The sequence below is a fragment of the Phocoena phocoena genome, chromosome 13 (genome assembly GCF_963924675.1).
Source record: "Phocoena phocoena chromosome 13, mPhoPho1.1, whole genome shotgun sequence".
Classification (NCBI taxonomy): Eukaryota; Metazoa; Chordata; class Mammalia; order Artiodactyla; family Phocoenidae; genus Phocoena; species Phocoena phocoena.
Window position 1 is genome coordinate 64437321 of NC_089231.1, and position 23657 is coordinate 64460977.

Genomic DNA, 23657 nt, shown 5'->3' on the forward strand with positions numbered 1-23657 from the left:
TAAACAGGATGGCTGAGTGGAGGGGAGCTGGTGTGACCAGAAGCCAGGACTGCTATGCGGAACAATGAAGGTTTAAGACCCAGAGAAGGGTCCCAAAGTCCCACCGGGACTGTGTGCTTGTTTATGGCCTTCTGCTTTCCAGGGCCTGTGCCCACTTGCAAAGTGGGTGCCAGGGAGCCATCTTGCGATGGGGGTGAGGATACAGGAGATGCTGCAGCAAAGGTTAGTTCTTGGCACTCGGCCTCTTCCAATCCCACCCCTCTATTCCTGGTTTAGCAGGTCAAGGTGAAGGGTATGCACTGCACTTCCTCAGCTGGCTTGGGATTTCTTCAGGGCAGGGTCCCCTTCCCTCTGAGGAAGCAGTTCCCAATAGAACTGTGTTCTTTCATTGACCTGGGCCCGCTAAGCACCAGGCCCAGTGCACAGGAGGACCATAAAGTCATTTCCCAGGCCAGGCTCCCAGGTCCCCTGCAGCTCTAGGGAGTAACTGATGGAGTCCCTCATACATTTGCCAAATGTGTCTTGTTGTTTTTTTTTATTTATTTGGTTGTGCTAGGTCTTAGTTGCAGCATGCGGGCTCCTTAGTTGTGGCATGTGAATCCTTAGTGTGGCATGCATGTGGGATCTAGTTCCCTCACCATGGATCGAACCCGGGTCCCCAGCATTGGGAGCGTGGAGTCCTAACCACTGTGCCACCAGGGAAGTCCCTTGTTGTTTTTTGTTTTTGGCCACGCTGTGCAGCATGCCGGATCTTAGTTCCCCAACCAGGGATCGAACCCGCGCCCTCTGTAGTGGAGAGGGGGAGTCTTAACCACTGGACCGCCAGGGAAGTCCCACATTTGCCAAATGTTTAGGAGCACTCACTGTGTGCCAGCCCTGGGGGTAGATAAAGGACAGGCAGGGTCCTCATTGCATGAGGCTTATCATCTAGTTTCTTCCCCACTCTCTCCCCGTGTTAAGCCTGGGCTCTCAGGTCTCTGGGTGGGAGGCCGGCTCTATTCCAGGCTATCCATCTCCAGTGCTCTTTTCCTCTGTCTTCTAGTGGGAAACCAACTGCTCTCAGAATGGAGAAAAACTCCTTCACAAGGCCTGAATGATCTGAAGCTGCATCCTCCACTTTGCCTGCACTGCCACCGAGGTCCAAACCACCATCACCTCTTTGCCTGGATGGCCACAAACAGCTTGTACATGGCCCTGCTCCCCTTCTTACCCCCTACCTACCTCATCCTCCATTCTCCAACCAGAGTCTTCTCCTTATACGCATGCATCTGACCATGCGCTTGCCCTTCCGTTCTCAGAGCTGCTCCTCCCCACCCTTCACAGGTCCCAGTGGTGGCTGTGGAGCCAGCAGCCCCGTCTGGAACAGAATTGGGCTCTGCTCCTTGCGGGTTGCATGACCTTGGGCAAACCCTTGGCCTCCACTATGCTTCTGTTTCCTGTGAAATGGGGCTGTTCGTGGTGTTGGCCATAATTACACTATTTCCTCAGTGAGACTCCCTGATCGCCCCCCCCGACCCCCCCCCCCCCATGAGAAGCAGGTTCCCACAGTCACTTTCCCATCACCTCGGCGCTGATTGGTGCCTGAAATAATCCTGCCCCTTCACCCATCTCCCGCAGCCAGTATCACTGTGCACCTACTGTGTGTCGGGCCCTGTTTCCCAGTGCCACCGCACTGGGCGCCCCGCAAAGGCAGGGTCCCCGCCGGTCCCTGCGCCCCGGCGCTCCCAGGCCGCCGGCGCTGTACCCGCACCGCGCCCGCACACAGTAGGCGCCTCGCCCGCCCGCGCCGCCGCCCCTCCCCCGCTCCAGGAAGTGCGGGGGCTCCGGCGCCGGCCGCCGCGATGCATTCTGGGCCAGCAGCAGCACCAGAGCCAAGATGGCGGCCAGCAGGAGGCTGATGAAGGTAAAGACCATTCTCCGGCGCCGGCGGGCGGACGGGGAGTGGCGTCGGCCGGGGCCGCGCGGCCGCCCGGACCCGTCGGGGCGCCGCCGCCGCCCCCCGCCTCGCGTGGCGCCGCCGCCCAGGGCCGTGTGGTGAGGGAGCTAAGGCGGCCGCTAGGCCGCAGCCCAGGAGGGAGCGCCAGGCCGCGCCGCCCCGGCCCTTCGCCGGCCGTCCGGCTGCCCCGCCCGGCCCGCGGGCTCCCTCCGCGAGGCGGCGGAGGCAGCAGGAGGCCCACCGGACGCCCGCGGGAGGCCCGAGCGCCGAGCCCGCGCCGCGGAGCTGCCCCGCCCTGGGCCACAGCGCACCGGGCTGGAAGCCGCCGGGCCGGGCGGGCAGGGGGCTCGGGGCGGGGGCCGGCGGGCGAAAGTTAGGCCGGGCTGCCGCGGGCGATCTGGGTGTGCGGGGGCCGGCAGACTGTCGCTGCGACTGCCGGCAGACTGTCGCTGCAACTGCAGAGTCACACAGCGGCAAGTTCGGCCCCGGGGTGCAGGAGAGCGGGAGGGTGGAGGGCGGGGGGCGGCCGGCCGCGGCGCGGGCCTCCTGCCCGGTCCTCGTCATCCGCGCTCCGGGCCCTGCTGGAGCAAAGTGCCATTTTAGGGGTGGGAGTGGGAGTCAAAACCAACCAAAGTTTATAAAAATAACTTGCTACTTTGTATCTTGAACGCGGCGGGGTGCATTCTTGCTCGCTGGCTCGCCGGGTGAGGAGCACAGATGTCACCCGGGCCCAGTCCTTTCTCGAGTGTGTTTGCCGGCGTCCCCCAGAGCCGATCTCGCCTAGGTTTGCGAGTCGGCCGCCCTGCCGGTGGTGCTGCCGGGCTGCACCGGGCCGAAAATCAAAGGGCCCAGGAGCTGATTTCCTGGGGGGAGATAAAGGGCTGGGGTTCCTCCTGGGCAGAGCAGTGCTCCGGAGAGCCAGACGTTGAATTTGGAGTCCCAGCCTCCGGGCCCTCCCTCCCTGGGAACGTTTCCTTTCTTTTGTTCCCTAAGGACTAGACACGACATTGAACTTCATAAGAGTGGATTGGAAGTGGGCACAAAAGAAGAGTCAGCAGAGTCCAGATTTCTCTCTTCTCTGTCAGTGACACCACCGTCCACACAGTCGTCCGGATGGGAAGACTGTTATTCATTTATTTCCCTCTGTACTTCCCAGAGGCAGTCATCCTTGATGCCTTTCGGATTTTACTTTAAAGGTTTCTTGAGTTCCTGACTTATCTAATCTTACTGAGATTACTTGAATCCATACCCTCACCTCTCAGGTGCCTTTCTGAGTTCTCTCCTTCTCTGACTCGCCTTCTTGGCCACCACAGTTCTTTTTCTAAAGCAGATATTTAATCCTTTCATGCTCCTGTCCTAACCTCCGTGATTTTATTGTCCTCGGAAGTTAATCCTAACTTCCTGGCAGTAAGACCCTTAGACTGCTGGAAAGTAATCTGTTCAGCCACACCTCCTGCTCCTTGGTTTGCCATCACTCTTGCACCTAATCACTGTAGCTGCCATTTTCCTTAGCCTTGACTTTGTGCAGCTCCGTACTTCATGTTTATGATGGTGTGTAATCCTTCCTGTGAAGTAGACCCTATTATTCCCATTTTGTAGGTGAGAAAATGGAATGCAGGGAGAATCGCTGGCTTGCCCCAGTTTTCTAGCTAGGGAGAGAGTGAGCTGTGATGTGACTAGTTCTGTCTGACCCGAGAGCCCCCGGCCCTTAGGTGGCCTCTGCACACGCTGTTTGCTCTCCCTGAGAAAAGCTGCCTTCCCCTCGCCTTTCATCCCCTTCCAGGGAAGTCCTGGGTTCAACTCCGAGGCCAGCTACTCTGAGGCCTCGCCTCCCCCATCAGAATGAGTTGTTTCCGCCTTTGTGTGACCACAGCACTTTCTTTATGTTTCTCTTTGAGCACTTGTCACAATCGGATTTGTGTTAGACTTGCCTTTCCTACCAGGGTCTGAGTTCCTCAAGGGCAGGGATCTTGACCTAATTCATCCTGGTATCCCTTAGTCTAGGCCAGTTGACCCAGTTTGGGGCTCCCAGGCTCCCAGGGGTCTGAGAGGGGAGTTACTATGGTTTTTCAATTATTTTTGTGTTTCAAAAAAATTAGAGCTTAGGAAAAAACATGTAACATTAACTGAGTACTTGTTAAGTGCTAGATCATTTAGGTAAATATTTTTAATGTTTTCAATAACTCTTAAAGGTAGTGTGTTGTCATCTTTATTTTACCAACGAGAAGGTTGTGAGGCTTAGCGGACCATCCTGGGGAGAGATGAGATGCTACATCTCCCTGTCTCCATATCCCAAGTTCCACGCCCCTTATCACATGGCCTCCTTTCTTATTCCAAGGATGCAGGGAGGAGTATGTTGATTCCTGACTCTTGCCTGGAGATTCTTTCAGTTTAGTAGGGGATGCTCGTTACAAGATGGTAATCATTGGCTCTGAGAGTCAGTGTTCAGGCCTGGTTAATTTAGAAAAAAAATTATTGAATCAGGTTGGTCAGTACATGGGCTGGATTATAAAAGGGATTTTCAGTGGTGAAAAGTAAACATGTTGAATAATCAAATGGATTACATCTTAAAGAACTGGAAATTTCCTCAAAAACCATTTTCTGAGACACTTGGAGTCAAAGATTTCTTTGTAACAATGGACTATCTGCAGATAGTGTAAAATACATTATTAAAAGTAGAGTGATTTGCATATATCAGGCTGAGAAGTTATTTTAGGCAAAGTGAATATGATAAAGTCTTTAATTTAAAAAGCAATTGCCAGAAGGATTAGCCTTTTTCAGAACACTTTTTAGGAATTACAATGTTAATAAAACATTAAATACATTTTAATTTGCAAGCAGCTAATTCAGCATTGATGGCAACCACCAGATTGTAACCATTGCTTCAGTCAGGAGGGGAAACCTACAAAAGTGAAACCTGTAGGTGTGGCTGAGGGAAATTGATTGCAGTCTGTTCATTTCTTTTTAGCCTCTCAATTGCACACATCTCCTGGAAGAGCCCTCCAGCTGGGTATCTTCCCAGAAGGGCTTTTCTCAGTGGGGAAATTTGTAGATTTAAAAGAGGAGTGACATTTTATTAGTTATTATGGCATAACTCTTGAGATAAGGAATTGAGATTTGTAGCAGCCTGTTAATGCTATTTAAATACTGCTCACTCAGAGTTCCATATTGGTGTACTTTCAGCCCATAATCACATGTGAATGAGTAGGAGGAGTTGCTAAATAATAGTTCATTCCTTGGAATTCATTGTACTAAGCAGTGAACTAGTTTGCTCTTGAGTGCAGGTATAGTACTCCCTGAGGTTGGGTAATGAACACAAGGAGCGGTGCGTGTGTCTGGTGGGTGTGTTGTGCGTGAGGGGAGTTTTACAGATGGTGTCCGTGTTCTGAATCCACTGGGTTTTTGGGACTCGAGGAAAGCACAGCATTTTTTACCCTAAATTCATGCATCGCAGTGAGTTGGGGCTATTTTGGCCTCCCTTAATGATACTCTTTGTAAATGTTTCTCTCTTAAGAGACAATTGGGACAGGCCCTGGGAAAGAGAGTATGCTCATTATTGCAATATTGGAACCTTTTCTTGAGGTGTACACGAGAACAAAAACACTTGTTTCAGGGTACTTAGACCTATTCTGATTTTGCTACAACTCTAAGTTAAGAGGCTGTTGATTTAGTGTTTTATTACATCAGGTCACTTGAAAGTATTCTCACTCTTGGAAAGTATCACTAAATATTCAAGAGATAACTTCTCTTTTCTTTGATGCAACAGTAAGTTGGGAATTAAAGCTTACAGAACCACAAAGCCCTCCCTCCTGGGCCTGGACTCTGGTGGTCCCCCACACCCCATACCCCCGCCCCTCCTCAGGAGTTTCCTTTGAATGGCGCCAGACCTGCAGGCCTCCGGGTCTGAGCCCTGCCTGTGCCCCCACATCTGTCTTGCCTCCCTTAGTTAATGGGCCACTTGTCTACTCCATCACCAAGGAAGAACCTGGGGGAACCTGCCTCATCCCTTCCTTCCACATTGAGCCACTTGCCAGATTCTGCTGAACTAGGCCTTTATCTCCCTTCTCCTTCTGTCTTTTCTGCATCTCCACTGCCATGCCCTTAATGCAGGCCGTCCCTGTTGTGGTGGACACCTGCCTGGGATCGCTCAGTGGGTTCTTTGTGCTCGTCCCCAGTCAGCTCCTCACTCCCACGTCATCCCTAAGCGGCAGTGCGTTGGAGAGAAGTGCTCACGCCCAGGCCTTGCCCCCAGAAACCGGATCCGGGTTCAGTAGGGCAGGACCCGCACTCCTCAGCGTGTCCTGTCCGGGGTTGGGCTTGTCAGTCTCGTCTCCCCCGCTTGCCCTGGGATCCCCTGGGCCCGCGAGCTCTGCACTCCTCGGCCTCCGGGGGCCACCCGGCTCATCTCTCTGCACCAGGGCGACTCCTTGACTCAGCTCCGGGGGGGGGTCTCCTCTGCACTGTGCCCTCAAGGAGCTGAAGGAGGGAGAAGAACGGCCCAGCCTAGAACAAAGGTCCTGGGCTGCCTGTGTGTGCTGGACGCCTGCCAGCTGAGGAGTGAGGGGGGGCGGATAAGCCCCTCTGGCGGGAGGAGGCCGAACTTGGTCTGGCCCTTCACTCTGAGCAGGGCTTTGGTAGCTTACTGGGCAGCTGGTGAGGGTGAGGAGCTTTCATCCTTCAGAACAGATGTAGTAACCCCTGGCCGTGTGCTTCTTACCTTGCTCGGTCCCGTCCTTGAATTTTAGGGAGGCCACCCCTGTGGCGCTTTCCAGAAGCACTGGGGACTGACCTGGTTTTACCCTCTTCAGCGTGCCCAACGCGCCTGGCCCTCCAGGACAAGCCTTCCCTCCATCGGCCCCGCCGCTGGCAGAGTTGCCTCTCCACGAGGGGCCTCACGAGGCCAGCACGGGTGGGTTTCAGGACAGGTGGCAGAGAGACGCTGTGCCTTTCAGTTGAGGATCCAATGGAGCCCCAGGTGCGGCATCCAGAAGCGGCCGCTCGCTGATGAGGGCTCTGCTGGCATGTGTCTCCTGTCCAGACTCATTCTGTGTGTTCTCGAGGGCTTGGGCGAGCCTCACCCTCGCCCGGGAGAAAGGGGGAGGGAAGGGTCTTCCATTCAGGGCAGAGCTATTGAGAGTGGAATACTGCAGAGCGATTAAGAGCTCAGGTGCTGGAGCGTGTGTCCTGACCCACCGCGTCTTAGCTGACTGAACCCAGGCAAGTTGCTTAACCTCTCTGTGCATTAGTCATGTCATCTGTGTGAAGAATGAGTGTGAAGATTGAGTTACTACATATCAAGCGCTCAGAAGAGCGCCTGGCATGTACTAAGTGTGGGTGTCAGCACGGGAGCCAGGAGAGTGGCCTGGTGGGAGGGAGGGAGGGTTTGGAGGAAATGGTGCTGCCCTCGGGGGTCGTGGGTTGGGGCAGGGAGGACAGGAAGTCCCCCTCTCCACATGCCCTCCCGACTCTTGAAGTCACCTGTTCCTTAGGGTTAGTGAGAGGTTTCCTGAGACAGCTGTGCGAACGTGTCTTTGTTTAAAGATGTTTACTTTTTCCGGCAAAATTACACAGCTCTTGAATTCAAAATCAGTGTCTCAGAATCTCACCCATGTGTTTTTTCTTCCTGTGCTGAGTGTGTGGGCCAGTGAGGCTGCTGAGCTGGGCTGGCGGTCCCGTCAAGGACACTGTGCCTTTGGTCTCCTGCTCCAGGTCCTCCAGGCCTTGGCCGCAGTCTCTAGTGTCCAGAGCTGCAGGGCCCTGACAGGCGGGAGGCTGAGGCCCGGCCACCACCCACGGGTGGGGCCGCCAGGTGCTCCCTGCTCTCAGGGTTTCTCTCCTGCTTTTCACATGGCTTCCCGTAAGAAGGGACGGGATGGAGAGTAAAGTTCGTCTCAGGTTAGGTGGTGGTGGGGTTTGTGCTGTTTTGAATAGTCCCAGGCCTGTATCAGTTGGAGTTTTCCGTACTCCTTATCTTGCCAGATTTTGTTTCTGCTTCTCACTAGCAAGTTCGGCAAAGGGGTGAAGTGTGCCGGACAGCCCCTGGCCCAGTGGACACATGTGCAGCCAAAGCAGGGACTGGCATCAGGTCCAGTGCTTCTGCTGGTGCTCCCTGTCTGAGCGGGCTGGGCAGTGGCTGTAGCTCCAAAGTCACATGGCCCCTGAGCCTTCCTGAGATGGTTTGTAAATGTGTGCGCCCGCCCCCCCTGCCCCCCGTGCCAGTCATTGGGAAACTCAGCACAGGAAAGCCACTTTACAGGTGGATCCGCTGCGTGGTCCACATGACTGTCCCTGTCTCCATCCTGGGATGCTGAACTCCAGAGTGTGTGGTGCAGGTCAGAGTGCCAGGCCCACCCCCGTTCAGTTGGAGGCACACACGCATCCCGGAGTGAGGCCACCGTGCAGAGTGGGCCAGAGCGTGTGGGCAGCGCTGAGTGTCCCCTGCAGCCGTGTCCTGTTGGCACGACCATGCGCAGGCGGCCTGCTCCCTGGAGCAGCGTGCTGTGGTTGAGTTCTCCAAGACCTGGGTCAGATCCTCATCTCTGCCGCAGGCTCATCTGTGTCCTCGCCCTGAGCCTCAGTGTCCTGATTTCTCCAAAGGGACAGTGACACTCCCTCATAGAGTGAGGACCATCGCTGAGTGTGTCGATCGTGGCAGTAACTGAGTGTGACATAGCTGGCACACCACTGGCTCGCTGTGGAGACGTGGTGGTGGGGCCCCCTTGGCTGAGCAGTCACTGAAATAAGAGACTCGTGTCCTGGAGCTTTGAAGCCTTATGTTTTAGATTTACAGTGTATTGAATTACATTAAGGTCATAATTGAGTGTCATTGCCACTGGTTCCTTTGTGCAAGCTTGGAAAGTGCATTTCTGTCAAAATTAGTCACTTTGATACAGTCCCACAAGCAAGAAGTAGCTCTTTCAAATTATTAATGTCCCACCAGTTGCCTGGCTGGTATATGACAGGGATCTTGTACTTTACCTTGAACGTTGGGCTCTACCTGCCGGGTTTCATTTTGCCTGGATGGGAGAGCCTAGAAGTGTTCCGGGCACAGAAGAAACAGTTGCAGGGTGACTCACCATAAATGGAGGGCTCAGGTGAAGGCTGTGTATGTTTGTCCTTTTGTGGTCGAGAGTTTGGGAAAGTGCAGTTCCAGGGCCGCCAGGCCCCCCAGGATCCTGACCAGGGAATGGGAGCCCCCGCCCCCCTTGCCCACCGCTCTGTGGCTGGACATCCATGGAACAACGTCTCTGGCTCGGGCTCTAGTCCTGGCTCTGCCCTGTCCCAGGTCTGTCTGTGACTGGGCCCCTCTCAGCCTCTCTCCAGCCTTCCCTCCTGTCAAATAAAGCTGGCGGGTTGGCCTGACCCCACTCAGGGGCATCGTGAGGCTCTGGTCTCTGCTTCTCACTTGGGGTCTGGCTCCTGCTGTTCACGTGGCTGGGTGGGGTGTGCGACTCTTGCACAAAGGCTGGCATCTTCCCTAGCATGCCTCCTCCTGTTCTGCTTTGTTGGGATTTTGAAGGTGACAATGCCCTGTGGAGGGGAGTGTGATGCGCCATTGGCAGGCCCCTGTCTTATGCTTCTTTGTCTTTTTCTTTTTAATTGGATCAGGTCATTTCTGAAAGCTTTGTGCTAACCGTAAACATCTTCATTTCTCATTTAAGGCCCCCGTGAGCTCTGGTCGTAGGCTGTCAACACCAATGTCATATCATGTGTATGTCCTGTTATATAGAACAGATAGAATATGTACGTTGGTGCCCTGACACTCTTAGATTTTAAGAAGTGTGGTGACACAGTTGTGGAGGGGAATGAACCGAACCCTAATTGAGTACCTCCTGCCAGCTTCAGCAACATCCAGCGATTCTTGTAATTCTCAGCAGGGCCCTATGGAGTAAGCTTCCTACCGTAAGACTAGACTCCTAGACTCGAGCTTCAGGTGGTGTGAAGGGTGGGGCTGGGTTGAGCCCCGGCCTGTCTGACTCCAGAGTCCTCTGCTCTTCCTGGTCCACTGATGATTTGTTGAAGCAACCACCTACCAAATCAAAATATTGTTTCTGTGTATTATATATAAAATAAATGTTGAAGAGAATGGTTGGGGATTGAAATATTCTGCTTTTATCGCCCATAGGAAGGTTCAGCAGAGAAGGTTCAACAGTAGAATAAGCAATATAAGTCACAGTATGCACCTTCTAAGAAAAGTTCAGACCGGTTTCCGGGTTTCTGTCGGCGCAGACTTGTTGCTGCTGTCAGAGGGACTCCTCGCCTTGCTTCTGTGTGCTGGCCCGGTGGGAGGCCTTTGCTCTGGTAGGAGCTTGTTTGCAGATGTGGAAGTGACACTGAGTCAGGGACTTGGTCTCTTCTTTGCTGGAAGGCTGGGTTGTTCTCAAGGAGGGGTGCCCCTCACTGTGGCCCAGGACCCCTGGCCCAGGTGCCTGGTGCTCTCTGGAGGTTCTCAGTCTGTGGGTCCACGGGAGTCAGGCACCCCTCATTCCCCTCTGCGCCTGGGACCCACACCCTGGCCGAGTCCCCAGAATTAGTAGCCTTTCCAGCCAAGCTCTGTTCCTGTTGCTTCCCGAACCACCCAGGGGTTCCTTCCTTCTACGGCTCTGCCTGCGTCTCCCACGGGGACACCTATTCTCTTCACCCGAGGGTCCATCCTCCCCCTCCCTCAGGGCTGGTGTCAGCCTCTCCCGTGAAGCTGTTGGCCTCTGCTGTAGGCCCCCCCCACCCACACCCCCGTAGGTCCCCAGAGCAGCTCCGCTCTCTTAACCCAGCTTCAACAGCCAGGAAGACCTTCAGCTTTACTTTCTGAAGTTCTTTAGGGGCGCATTGTGCTTTTTTCCATTTAGCAAATAGGAAATTACACCATGATATTAAATATGCCTTTTTTTCCCTTAAATATACCTTTTTAAAAAACTGTAACCAGTGCCCCCTACCTTGACGCTTGCTGTCCATAGCATTGATTTAACATCTGAAGCAGCCATGACTCAGACAGCTGATTTTTCCTTTGTACATCTGTCTGGATTTCATTTTTCTTTTTTGTTGTTGAAGTATGGTTGATTTACCGTGTTGTGTTTCAGGTGTACGGCACAGTGATGCAGTTATATATATACACATATATATGTTCTTTTCCAACTTCTTTTCTCTTTTTTTTTTTTTTGCGGTACGCGGGCCTCTCACTGTTGTGGCCTCTCCCGTTGCGGAGCACAGGCTCTGGACGCGCAGGCTCAGCAGCCATGGCTCATGGGCCTAGCCGCTCCGCGGCACGTGGGATCTTCCCGGACCGGGGCACGAACCCATGTCCCCTGCATTGGCAGGCGGACTCTCAACCACTGCGCCACCAGGGAAGCCCTCTCTTATATGTTTTTATAAAATACTGAGTATAGTTCCTGTGTTATACAATAGGTCCTTGTTGGTTATCTGTTTTACACATAGTATGTCTGGATTTCTTAAAGAGGACCATGGCCTCACACTGATTAGGAACCACTGGCTCCTGAGGGCTCCTCAAGTGTGTGAGGATTACCCAGGGAGACTGTAAACAGTCGAATATCAAAGAAGGAAAGAAACAGAGACTTGGTTAATTCTTCCCCAGCTCAGATGTGTACACTGCATTGAGAGACGAGGGTGTGCTGTGTATAATGTGTCCTGCTCCCTGTCTCTGCTCAGGGACCAGCAAGTCTCCTGCTGGGGCCAGACCGTGTCCCCTGCTGGTGCCCGTGGGGCTGTCGGGCAGTGGTCGCTTGTGCCTGATGCCACGCTTTGGCCTAGAGTGTTGGCGACACGCCAAGTTCTCCCTCTGGGCTTTGAGGAGTGCAGCCCTCTCTCTCCCTTGCCACTCACCCTGCCCAGGAAGCCCGCTCCCCACCAGGAGGGGGACGTGTGAGTGTCTGGTTCTCCTTCCCCGGTGTCTCTCTCGGCCTGTCAGCATTGTTCCATCTGCCTGAAGCAGCCAACCAACTGCTCTCGCAGAACTGTCGCAGACCTTTGTGGGGCATGTTTTGTCAGTCCCTGTGGTTCTTGGCTTTGGTCTTCCCAACTTCGTTCTGGAGCTGGACCCCTCTTTCTCCCACCATCTGTCGGACGTTCCAACTCTGAATCGATGTGGCCTCCTTGCCGTTCCTTCCCCCGTTCTTCATCTTCAGTGACAGGCTGCAATCATGCTGGAGGGTTTGTTAGGCCTTCAGATGAACCCGTCTCTCTTTTTTTTTCCTATAAATTTATTTGTTTAATTGATTTATTTTTGGCTGCATTGGGTCGTTGTTGCTGCACGTGGGCTTTCTCTTGGTTGTGGTCCGCGGGCTTCTCATTGTGGTGGCTTCTCTTGTCGCAGAGCACAGGCTCTAGGCGCGCGGGCTTCAGTAGTTGTGGCTCACGGGCTCTAGAGCACAGGCACAGTAGTTGTGGCGCATGGGCTTAGTTGCTCCATGGCATGTGGGATCTTCCCAGACTAGGGTTCGAACCCGTGCCCCCTGCATTGGCAGGCAGACTCTTAGCCACTGTGCTACCAGGGGAACCCCCGTCTCTTCTCTGAATGACTTGAGTCGGTCTTCAGCTTGTTCTCGGTGGAGGCGTGATTGGCATTTCGGGCTGATCAGTTCATGTCTGCGGGACTGTCTTGTGCATCTCAGGACTTTCAGCGTCCCGGCCCCCAAGAGTGTCAGTGGTTCTCAGCGGCTGTGGCTCTGGAGGGTGGGAAGCTGGGTGGAGCAGTGTCACAGGCCTGGCATCTAGTGGGCAGGGCTCAGCGCTGCCCTGTTGAGAAACTCCCAGGGGCTGCCTGGCATTCCTTGAAGATGACAGGACTGGATGGCCGGCTTGTTTGTCTTGGTTTCTCTTACTTCTGCCTTATACCCACTTCTTGTTGTTTAGAACTATGCAAAGGCACCTGCCTCGTCATCTTTGCTGAGCGTCACTTGACAGCGAGGTGACTTGAGCTTACCCGGTAACCGTGCTCCGGGTTTCCCAAGCCTCCCAGCTCTGCTGTCACAGCATCACCATCTTCTCCTGCGGGTGGTGGGGGGCAGGGCGGGGAGCAGGGTTGCTGTCCTCCTCGCACTGAGCAGCTCCCGTCTTTGTTCCCGTGTCTCTTGATATCAGAGCATGATAGTTGCCCACCCTGCACCCCTGCCAACACGCCACTCCTCCGTTTCTTGAGCAAGGTTCAGTTTCTCACTGCCAAGTTACGGTGGACAGTCCTACCTGCCACGTTTTTGTAATTTCCTTTGAAATGTACCTCCTTGTGTTTATTACCCATACCTTGTGGTGTTAGTGTGTGGATTTCTGAAGCTGTAAAGTATATTTATAGATTATTTTAAAATTTATTTTGTCCTATGAATATTGAATCTATTCTCTGTTGTTTCTTCTTTCTTACTCTTTTTTTTTTTTTTTTTTAATTTTTTGGCCTTGCTGTGCGGCATGCGGGATGCAGGATCTTCTTGAGCAGGGATTGAACCCGTGCCCCCTGCAGTGGTAGCATGGAGTCTTAACCACTGGACCACCAGGGAAGTCCCTGTTTGACTGTCTTAATTTCACAATTCTATCTGGAATTTTTTCCCATCTGTATTTGGTTTAAACATTTTTTAGCTTGGTAGGACTCAGCGCTACGGGACTTGGTCTCTTCTGTTTCTAGACAAGAATCTTACTCTAGTGCCTTGAGCCAAGGGCCTGAAGGTCCCAGCACATAGAGAGCCCTGTTTACCCCAGAGCCTCGCCCCTCTCCAATCCCCTGCTTCCCATCCGATCACTCACCAGATCACTAAGCAGATATTGTATTTGTGTGTGACCATGGGCTCCTGGGCTTCCTGACCCCTGCCGTGCACCTCCTCTTTTGGAGCTTACATTCTGTTTGGGGAGTGGACCAGAGTGGGAGCGTGGGTGTGAGATTTGTTTCTTCCCCTTCCTGAATGTGCCCAGGCTTCATAATCCCCAGGGGAGCCTTTCTGATGAGCCCTGGGCATTAGTAGGAGGACCAGCTGACAGCTGGCCGGTCGGGTGGTCTCTCAGGTTCCATGCTTCCGCTCCTGCGGGCTCAGGAAGAGGGGCCAGGCCACCCCTTCCCCCACTGCTGGGGCCGTGGCCACTAGCATCTTCCTCGTGGAAGCTGAGCATTGCTTAGAAATTGCTCATCCTCTCACTGTGCAGCTTGCTAAAAATCCCCATTTCTATCCACCCAACACCTGCTAGACCAGAGTTTCTGGGCCTGGGGCCCAGGCCGACGAGTGTGGTGGGCAGCTAGGGCTGGCAAGCAGCAGTCTTCCCTGTGGGAAGAGACTCAGCCTGGCCCCTGCCACCAAGCAGCAGCGTGTCCCACCTGTCTCCTCTGTGCGGTCACTTGATGTACTGTGCTCCTTATCCTGCCCCGTGCCAGGCACACCAGTAACATCGGCTCAGCCCCCTTTCTCGGGACTCTTCTCCTTCCTTATCTCGTATCCCCCAGGGTGCCTTGTACACTGGCCGTTTGATGGGAATGTGGGACGCAGAGGTTGGGGGGGCTGGTTCAGAGCCTCCATGCCATCCTGCGCCACGGCACCAAACATGAAGGGGCTTCCTGGTTCTAGAGGGCTGCGGGGGCCAGACCAGCGAGGAGGAAGCCCGGGCTGTGGGACGCCATCCTGTGGGCCCTGCGGAGGAGGCAGGGCTGGGCTGGGTGGTGCTGTGGGGTTGGAGAGAGAGGCATCCAGGAGATGCGGAGGACGCTGTTGTGTTGTGGACGAGAGCCGGGTCAGGGTGTGGTGGGGGAGCGCCTCACTCTAGGCTCTGAGGATGGAGGAGCATGGGGGACCCAGGTGGGCGGGTGGCTGTGCAGTGGGTGGCTTGGGCCATAACACCTGTTGGACGGTCACTCGAGTTGTTGGGGAAGCGGTGGGAAATGTCAGGCTAGTGCAGCTTTGAAAAACAAGTGACAGACAATTCTAGGCTAGAGACGGGACAGGGCCCTGATGTCGCCTGGCTGGCCGTGCTTTCTGGATGAAGTGGCATTTGTATGATAACAACCCCTCATATATTTGCAAGGCGTTTTCTTGCACATAGCATGGTTCCCCCTCCTTGTCTACATCTTTGGGTCTCAATGCCCTTTTGCAGCAGAGGAAACCGAGGCTTAGTGAAGGTTTCCATCCTCCCCCACCCCCCCTCCAGCCCCAGACTGGGTCGTCAGGCCCCAGCCATGTGCCCTGTGGAGGGAGAGCCCTTCTGAAACTGCACTCCGGCGTTGGGTGGAAAACTGTGGGTTTGTTTGCTTCTCTTCCCCAGTTCCATTCACCTTTACACGGAGGCAGCGCTTCATAGATCTGGGTTGGAAGGAGTCAGGTCTGCAGCACCTGGCCTGTGCCCCTGCTGCGTGGGGACAGCCCATAGGGGAGGGGATCGTCCACTGGGGCTGTGGGTTCACTGAGGTGGGTGCTTGTCTTGGTCTGGAGTACGGGTCAAGGGGGCCACTGCGGCTCCAGGCCTCTTAACCAGGCCAGGGCATCCAGCCATGCTCTGAGATGGCCTTGGTGGCGGTGTCGGCACTTGGTTTAATTTGAGGGAGTCAGGAGGGATCTAACGTGTGGTGCTTTCCCCTATTTGACACCCCTTTATGCTTTGTCAATCAACAGGAGCTTGAAGAAATCCGCAAATGTGGGATGAAAAACTTCCGTAACATCCAGGTTGATGAAGCTAATTTATTGACTTGGCAAGGGCTTATTGTTCCTGTGAGTATTGAACACCTCCACTTCTTACCAGATTATTCTTTACGCTGATGTGTGTGCTGCGGGCTTCTCCCTCTGCTCCCAAGGCGGCTCTGACTCTAGGCGGCCAGCAGGTGCCCGAGGCGGCTGTCGCGGAGGCTCACAGGGCAGGGCCCTGAAGGGGAGCCCATGTGGGCTCTGGTCTCCTGACATTCTGAGGTCCGAGCCTTCCAGGCCTGTGAGGGTCGGCCCGGAAAGGACGTGTGTCTGTGCTCCTGCTCTTCCTTGGCTTCTCTCTGCCTGGCCGCGTTTGTCCAGACGGGCCGCTTTCTCCGACCTCTCTTGGGAGGTAGCGGGTGTTTTCATCCATGTCTTCTCTTTGCTCTCCTGCCTGGGTTTGCGTCTTGTGTTTCTAACCCTCTGGACACCTGTGTTCCAGGTTTTATTCTTGGGACCCTCCAGTCTGTGCCTCCCATTGGTCTCAAGTCCCTTGGCCTAGTGGCCCCCCAGTGTTTCTCTGGGGCATCTGCCCCCACGCCCCCACTCCCTGTCGCCCAGACTTCCTTTGGGCGCTCGGGCCCCCTCCTCACCACGGCTTCCTATGGCCTCCCTGCCCTCTGGATTCCGCATCTACTCTTTCTGCAGCCCTTCATCTCCCCCTCCAGAGGCTTGTCCCATGCTGACTCCAGCTGTGACCCTGGTTTCCCTGCCCTCCCAGAACTGCTTCTGGCAGCACCTGGCCCACGTCCTCAGCCCCGGCTCGGCAGGTCCAGCCCTGGCCCTGAGGTCCTCACTCCTGTCCTGCCACTTCCTCTCAACTCCTAGCCATGGCTCTTGTCCAGCCTCTTGCTTTTCTCTTGCTCTGTTTTGTCTCTTGGGGACCTTGCTTCTTCCAGTGTCAGGTCATTGGGTTCTTGCTGGACGTGGAGGGGTGCGTCTTGGCCTCTGTTCCTGCCCATCTTGGCCTCTGCTCCTGCCCGCTTGCCGGAGGCAGCCTTACTTGGACGTCATGTGCCTTCCATGTCCCCGGCTTGCGACAGAGACCCTCTGTGCCAGTGACCCCTGTTCCTTCCTGTTCTTCCCACCTCCCGCCGCCTCCTTTCATCCCCCCTCCCCTGTGCCTCACCCCTCCCCCCGCACCCCCCCACCCTGCCGCCCAGTGTAAAATCGCTCCTTACGAAGAGATGGGTCACTTTGCCAGAGCCAAGCAGAGAGCACGCTGATCAGAGATGCTTCCTTCTTGACACTGGTTCTAGGTCATGCTTATTTAACAGTCCCTGGAACTTGAACAGCAAATATTGGATTTGTAGTTTATTTTTATAATCATTTGGATAACTAAGGAAAGATATGCTTTATAGTGTTTCAGTGCACACCAAAAATTATAAACCTGGCAGCGTCCAGCATGGTTTTGCCCCCAGCCCTTGCCCACTGTGGGGACCTATTAGATGTTGAGTGGAAGGATGGCCAAGACCATCTGACCCCTGGCACTTTCCTAATTGAGATTTTGTTTCCTACTGATAAAATAGGTGAACAGTTAAGATGTGGATCTTTTGAAAAATGATAAGAATGACCGGGACAGTTTTAAGTGGTCAGGCTGGGCAGCCTACCGTGGGAGCTCAGTAGCCGGCTCCAAGGGTAGGTGGCTGTCTGGCAGGCGCCTCCCTGGTGTTGCATCGGCAGAGCCTGTGGAACGGGCAACTTCTCATTGAGCCCCGGGTGGAGATGGCTGGTAGAGTCCCAGTGGCCTGGGCCGAGGCTCCAGGCAGTGTCTGGAGCATCTGGGGAAGCTGTGCCTGGAGACAGGGCTGTGGCCAGGGCTCCTCTCGCCCTGCTCACGCTGCCTCTTCCTACTTCTCTGGCCCCTGGGTTGGCGTGAGGAGAGTTTCAAGGAAGCAGTTGGCAACTGCTCTGTCCAGGGTCCCCACTAGTACCCCACACCTGGGCCTCGGGTCTTCCTGCTCTGTAGGGGCTGGGTCAGCAAGGGGTCTTCTCCCCAAACTCACCTGGGATCCATCCAGCTGGAGTGAAAAGCAGGGCCAGGCTGATAAAGATGTGGCCCCCTGGGAAGTGGGCCTTTACAACAGGGTACTTGCTGGTCCTGGGGAAGCCACCTGGCAAATCCACCCTGGTTGCAGTTCAGAGAGAGGGCAGGCCCAGACCTCAGGGGGCGACGGCGAGGGCACTTCATCGTTACCATGGCAGTTCAGGTTGATTCCCTTTAAACACTTGTTTTTTTTGTGTTTTTTTTGCGGTACGCAGGCCTCTCACTGTTGTGGCCTCTCCCGTTGCGGAGCGCAGGCTCTGGACGCGCAGGCTCAGCGGCCATGGCTCATGGGCCTAGCCGCTCTGTGGCATGTGGGATCTTCCCAGACCGGGGCACGAACCCGTGTCCCCTGCATCAGCAGGCGGACTCTCAACCACTGCGCCACCAGGGAAGCCCTAAACACTTGTTTTTATATAACATTTTTCCATTTAAAATTCAGATGTAAGGTCTAAGGAAGAAAAGAATCCCATAATCCCATTATGAAGAAATTCAGTTTAGTGAGTTTTTGGCACCTGCCCTTCAGGAACAGGGGCCTAGTGGTGAACCTTCTTGAGGCTTCTCTCCCAGTGGGCGTGTCCACCCCTAACCGGGTGCTCACACTCCCTTTAATGGGCCAGTTGCTGATATCATAATTTTATCATTATTTGGTCATTGCCTTGAAACTCTTCATGAACATAAGTTTTAGTAACTATCCAATAGCCCATGTTTTATAAGTTATAGGTGTACAATATAGTCATCTTTATTTTAGATTCTGATCTTAAGATACAGTATTCTGTATTATATATTCCATTAGGATCAGGGTTGTACTATATTTAAGGAAAAACCATCTTTAGGGCTATATATGTTGTCAAATTATTTTCCAGAAAGGTTGTGCTAGTTTATACTCCTACAGGTACTGTCTGCACAAGTGCCCACAAGTGCCCACACGTGTCCTTGGCTGTTGTGGAGGTTGCTGAGCATTTTTAAAGGGGGTTCTGAGCGGCACATGCTTCAGCACCCAGGCTGTGGGGTCCCGCTGCCCAAGGGGAGAGCCCCAGCCCTGCCTCTGACTGGAGGGGTGGTGATCTTGGGCCAGCTACACAGTTAGTCCCAGCGTCCTCACCTCTAAAAGGAGCGCTTCCCTTCTGGCTGTTGTAAAAGTTCAGTAAGTGCACATGTTAAATGCTTAGTCTCACTCGGGGGCTCTCTGGAACGCTGTTTGCCCTAACAGAGGGTCCATGAAACAACACGCAGGAAGAAATTCTTGTCAGTTTGATAGGTGCAAAAGTTCTCAGCTTGATTTGTGTCTTTGTCCCATTTGGGCTGTTGTATAACAAAATACTAGATAGCTGAGCTTATAAGCAACAGAAATTTATTTCTCACAGTCCTGGGAGCTGTAGGTCTGAGATCAGTGCTAGTTGGGTGAGGACCCTCTTCTCACAAGTCACAGGCTGTTGCTCGCTTGGCAGAAGGGGCACCAGTCCCATTCGTGAGGGCTCTGCCTTGGTGGTCTAATCCCCTTCCAGAGGCCCCACCTCCCCACACCATCACCTTGGGGGGGGTAGGTTTTTGTTTTTGCTTTTCTGGCTGTGTTGGGTCTTCGTTGCTGCACACAGGCTTTCTCTGGTTGTGGTGAGTGGGGGCTACTCTTTGTTGTGGTGTGTGGGCTTCTCGTTGTGGTGCCTTCTCTTGTTGTGGAGCATGGGCTCTAGGTGTGCTGGCTTCAGTATTTGTGGCTCACGGGCTTAGCTGCTTTGTGGCACGTGGGATCTTCCCTGACCAGGGCTTGAACCCGTGTCCCCTGCATTGGCAGGCGGACTCTTAGCCAGTGTGCCACCAGGGAAGTCCAGGGCAGTAGGTTTTGACATAGGAATTTGGAGGGACACAAACATTCGGACCATAGTAATTTGTATTTAAAATTTTGTTTTTGCAGTTGAAGGTTTTTTCACTTATTTATTGACTGTTTATGTCTCTACAGTCTATTATCTAATAAGGTTTTAGTATGTTTGTCAAATTGCAGGAATTCTGTGTATTAATCCTTTGTGTCTGGGACAAATAATTTTCAGCTTAGTGTTTTCTTTTAAATTTTGTTTATTCAAAATTCCTAATTTTAAAGTTTCTCTTTTAAAAAATTTAAAAATTTTGCTTCATCAATTTTTTTTTATTGTGGTAAAATATATATGACATAAAATTTGCCATTACAGAACTTTTTAAGTGTACAATTCAGTGACATTAATTACAGTCAAAATGTTTTGCAGCCATCATCACTGTATTTCCAAAACTTATCACTCAAACAGAAATTCTATAGCCATGAAGTAATAACACTCTGCTCTCCTACCCCACAACCCCTAGTACTCCCTAATCTACTCTCTATGTCAATGAATTTGCTTATTGTAGATATTTCACATAAATGAATCATATAAAGTTTGTCCTGGGCTTCCCTGGTGGCGCAGTGGTTGAGAGTCCGCCTGCCGATGCAGGGGACATGGGTTCGTGCCCCGGTCCGGGAAGATCCCACGTGCCGTGGAGCGGCTAGGCCCTTGAGCCATGGCAGCTGAGCCTGTGCGTCTGGAGCTGCAATGGGGTGGCCACAACAGTGAGAGGCCCGCGTACCACCAAAAAAAAAAAAAAAAATTATCCTTTTTTATCTGGCTTATTTCACTCAGCATAATTTTTTCAAGGTTCATGTACATCATACCATGTATCAGAACATCGTTTTTATGGATAAATAATTTTCTTTTATATGTCTACACCACCTTTTTTTTTTTTTTTTTTTTTGGCCTCACCTTGCAGCATGCAGGATCTTAGTTTCCTGTTCAGGGATCGAACCCGTGCACCCTGCAGTGGGAGTGTGAAGTCTTAACCCCTGGACCACCAGGGATGTCCCAGTGTACACCTCCTTTTGTTTATCCATCTGTTGATGGGCGCTGGGGTCATTTGCACCTTTGGCTGTTGTGGGTGATGCTGCTGTGAGCGTTGGTATGCAGGTATCTGCCTGAGTCCCATCTTCAGTTTTTCGGGGTAATATGTAGAAGTGGAATTGCTGGATCACATGGTAACTCTGTGTTTAACTCTTTGAGGAACTGCCAGACTGATTTCTGCAGTGGCTGTACCATCTTACATTCCCACCAGCAGTGCACAAGTATTCCAGTTTTTCCACATCCTCACCAACAATTATTTTCCTTTTTTTTTTTTTTTTAAAGTTATAACCATTCTAGTAGATGTGAATTGGAATCTCAGTGGTGGTTTCGATTTGCATTTTCCTCATGATTAAGGATGTTGAGCATTGTTTCACGTTTTTATTGGCCATTTGTATATCTTTGGGGGAATGTCTAAAGTTCTTTAACCCCCCCTCCTTTTAAAAACATTTTATTTATGTATTTATTTTTGGCTGCATTGGGTCTTCATTGCTGCTCACGGGCTTTCTCTAGTTATGGAGAGCGGGGGCTACTCTTCATTGCAGTGCGCGAGCTTCTCATTGTGGTGGCTTCTCTTTGTTGTGGAGCATAGGCTCTAGGCGCGTGGGCTTCAGTGGTTGTGGCACACAGCCTCAGTAGTTGTGGCTCGCAGGCTCTAGAGCACAGGCTCCGTAGTTGTGGCGCATGGGCTTAGTTGCTCTGTGGCATGTGGGATCTTCCTGGAGGGCTCGAACCCATGTACCCTGCATTGGCAGGTGGATTCTTAACCACTGCACCACCAGGGAAATCCCTTAAAGACTTTTTTTTTTAAGAGCAGTGTTAGGTTTGCAGCAAAACTAAGAGGAAGGACAGATATTTCAGGTATACCCCTTCCCCCCTCCCCCACATAGTCTCCCCCATTATCAACATCCCCCACCAGAGCCGGGCATTTGTTATAACTGATGAACCTATGTTGGCACACCATAATCACCTAACGTTGGCACGCCATAATCACCTAAAGGGCACAGTTTACATCGGAGTCACTCTTGGTGTACATTCCGTGAGTTTGAACAATGTATAATGACATGTATCCACCATTAGAGTATCATATAGAGTAGTTTCACTGCCTCAGATCCTATGTGCTCTGTCTGTTCAATCCTTCCCCACTCCTGGCAAGTACTGATTTTTTTTTTTAACTGTCTTCATAGTTTGGACGTTCAAGACTGTCGTACGGTTGGAATCATACAGCAGCTTTTCACATTGGCTTCTTTCGTTTAGTAATGTGCAATTAAGATTTCGTTGTGTTTTGATAGCTCATTTCTTTTTAGCACCAAATAATATTCTGTTGTCTGAATGTACACAGTTTGTTTATCCAGTCACCTCCTGAAGGACATTTTGATTGCTTCCAGATTTTGGCAGTTCTGAATAAAGCTGCTATACACATTCTGAGTTGGGTTTTTTGTCTCTTTGTCTTTGAGTTAAAGGAGTTCGTTATATATTCTACATATTAAACCCTTACTAGATATATAATTTGCAGATATTTTCTCCCACTCGATTGTCTTTTTACTCTCTTGACTGTGTCCTTTGATGCACAAAGTTTTTAATATTCATGAAGTCCATTTTACCTATTTTTTCTATTGTTGCCTGTGCTTTCAGTGTCATATTTGAGAAACCATTGCCAAAGGTCATGCAGGTTTTGCCCTATGTTTTCTTCTGAGAATTTTTAGTGTTAACTCTTGAACTTAGCTCTTTGTTCCATTTTGAGTTTTTTAAAATGGTATAGGGTAAGGGTCCAACTTCATTCTGTTGCATGTAGATGTACAATTTTCCCAGGACCATTTGTCGAAAAGACTGCTTTTTCCCATTGAATGATTCTGGCATCCTTGTCAAAAATTAATAGAGCTAGAAAACTAATAAGGACCTACAGTGTAGCACAGGGAACTCTACTCAGTACTCTGTAATGGCCTGTATGGGGAAAGAATCTAAAAAAGAGTGGATATACATATAACTGATTCATTTTGCTGTACAGCAGAAACTAACACAACATTGTAAGTCAACTATACTCCAATAAAAATAAAAAAAATAATGGAACATATATGTGAGGGTTTAATTCTGGACTCTCAATTCTGTTCCTTTTTATATTTATTTATTTGGTTGCACTGGGTCTTAGTTGCGGCAGGTGGGCTCCTTAGTTGCAGCTCGCAGGCTCCTTAGTTGCGGCACGAGGGCTCCTTTAGTTGAGGCAGGTGGGCTCCTTAGTTGCGGCTCCAGGGCTCCTTAGTTGTGGCTCATGGGCTCTTTAGTTGTGGCATGCATGTGGTATCTAGTTCCCTGACCAGAGGTCAAACCCGGGCCCCCTGCATTGGGAACATGGAGTCTTATCCCACTGCGCCACCAGGGATGTCCCTCAATTCTGTTCTGTTGGTCTGAATGTCTGTCCTTATGCCAGTACCACACTGTTTTGATTACTGTAGCTTTGTAGTAAGTTTTTGAAATCAGGAAATGTGAGTTCTCCAACTGTGATCTTTTTCAAGATTGTTTTGACTATCCAGGGCCCCTGTGTAACTGGGCAGAACCCTATGGGGCCTTCCCGGAGCAGACCCCTACCCCATATCCTCTGCTTTAGCTCCTCCCTGAAGTACATAGATAAAAGTATCTGATGCACATTTCTTGAGTTGTTTTACAGTTGCTAAAACCACCACCAAATGGAAGAAATTAACTACTTGATGACCATGAGTAGGTAGCTCCCAGACCTACTGGCGCCTAAGGATTGATAATGTTAACCCCTGTGACACTACCCTGTTACCTCACCATCAACCAATCAGAATTGTGCACAAGCTGATTACATACCCTGGGACTTCCCTCCCTCACCTGACCTTTAAAAATGCTTTCCTGAAACCCATTGGGGAGTTTGGGTATTTTGAGCACTAGCTGCCCTGGACTCCTTGCTTGGCACCCTGCACTTTCCTTCACCACAACTCAGTGTCAATAGATTGGTTTTACTGAGTATGGGCAAACAGACCTAAGTTTGGTTCAGTAACACCTTTAGATCCCATATGAATTTTAGGATGGGTTTTTCCATTTGAAAAAAAAATTATTGAGGTTTTGAAAGAGATTATATTGAATCTTTAGATCAC

General features: G+C 51.9%; 1 protein-coding gene across 1 annotated transcript in view; it reads left to right on the forward strand.

The window, feature by feature from the left end:
* The first annotated feature begins 1846 nt into the window (after positions 1-1846).
* Positions 1847-23657, forward strand: part of UBE2L3 (ubiquitin conjugating enzyme E2 L3) — a 43125-nt gene continuing 21314 nt past the window's right edge. Inside the window, exons 1-2 of the mRNA XM_065889652.1 lie at positions 1847-1903; positions 15529-15624. Of these exons, the coding sequence (XP_065745724.1) occupies positions 1877-1903; positions 15529-15624 (123 nt within the window). The 5' untranslated portion in view covers positions 1847-1876. The remainder of the gene's footprint in view (positions 1904-15528; positions 15625-23657) is intronic.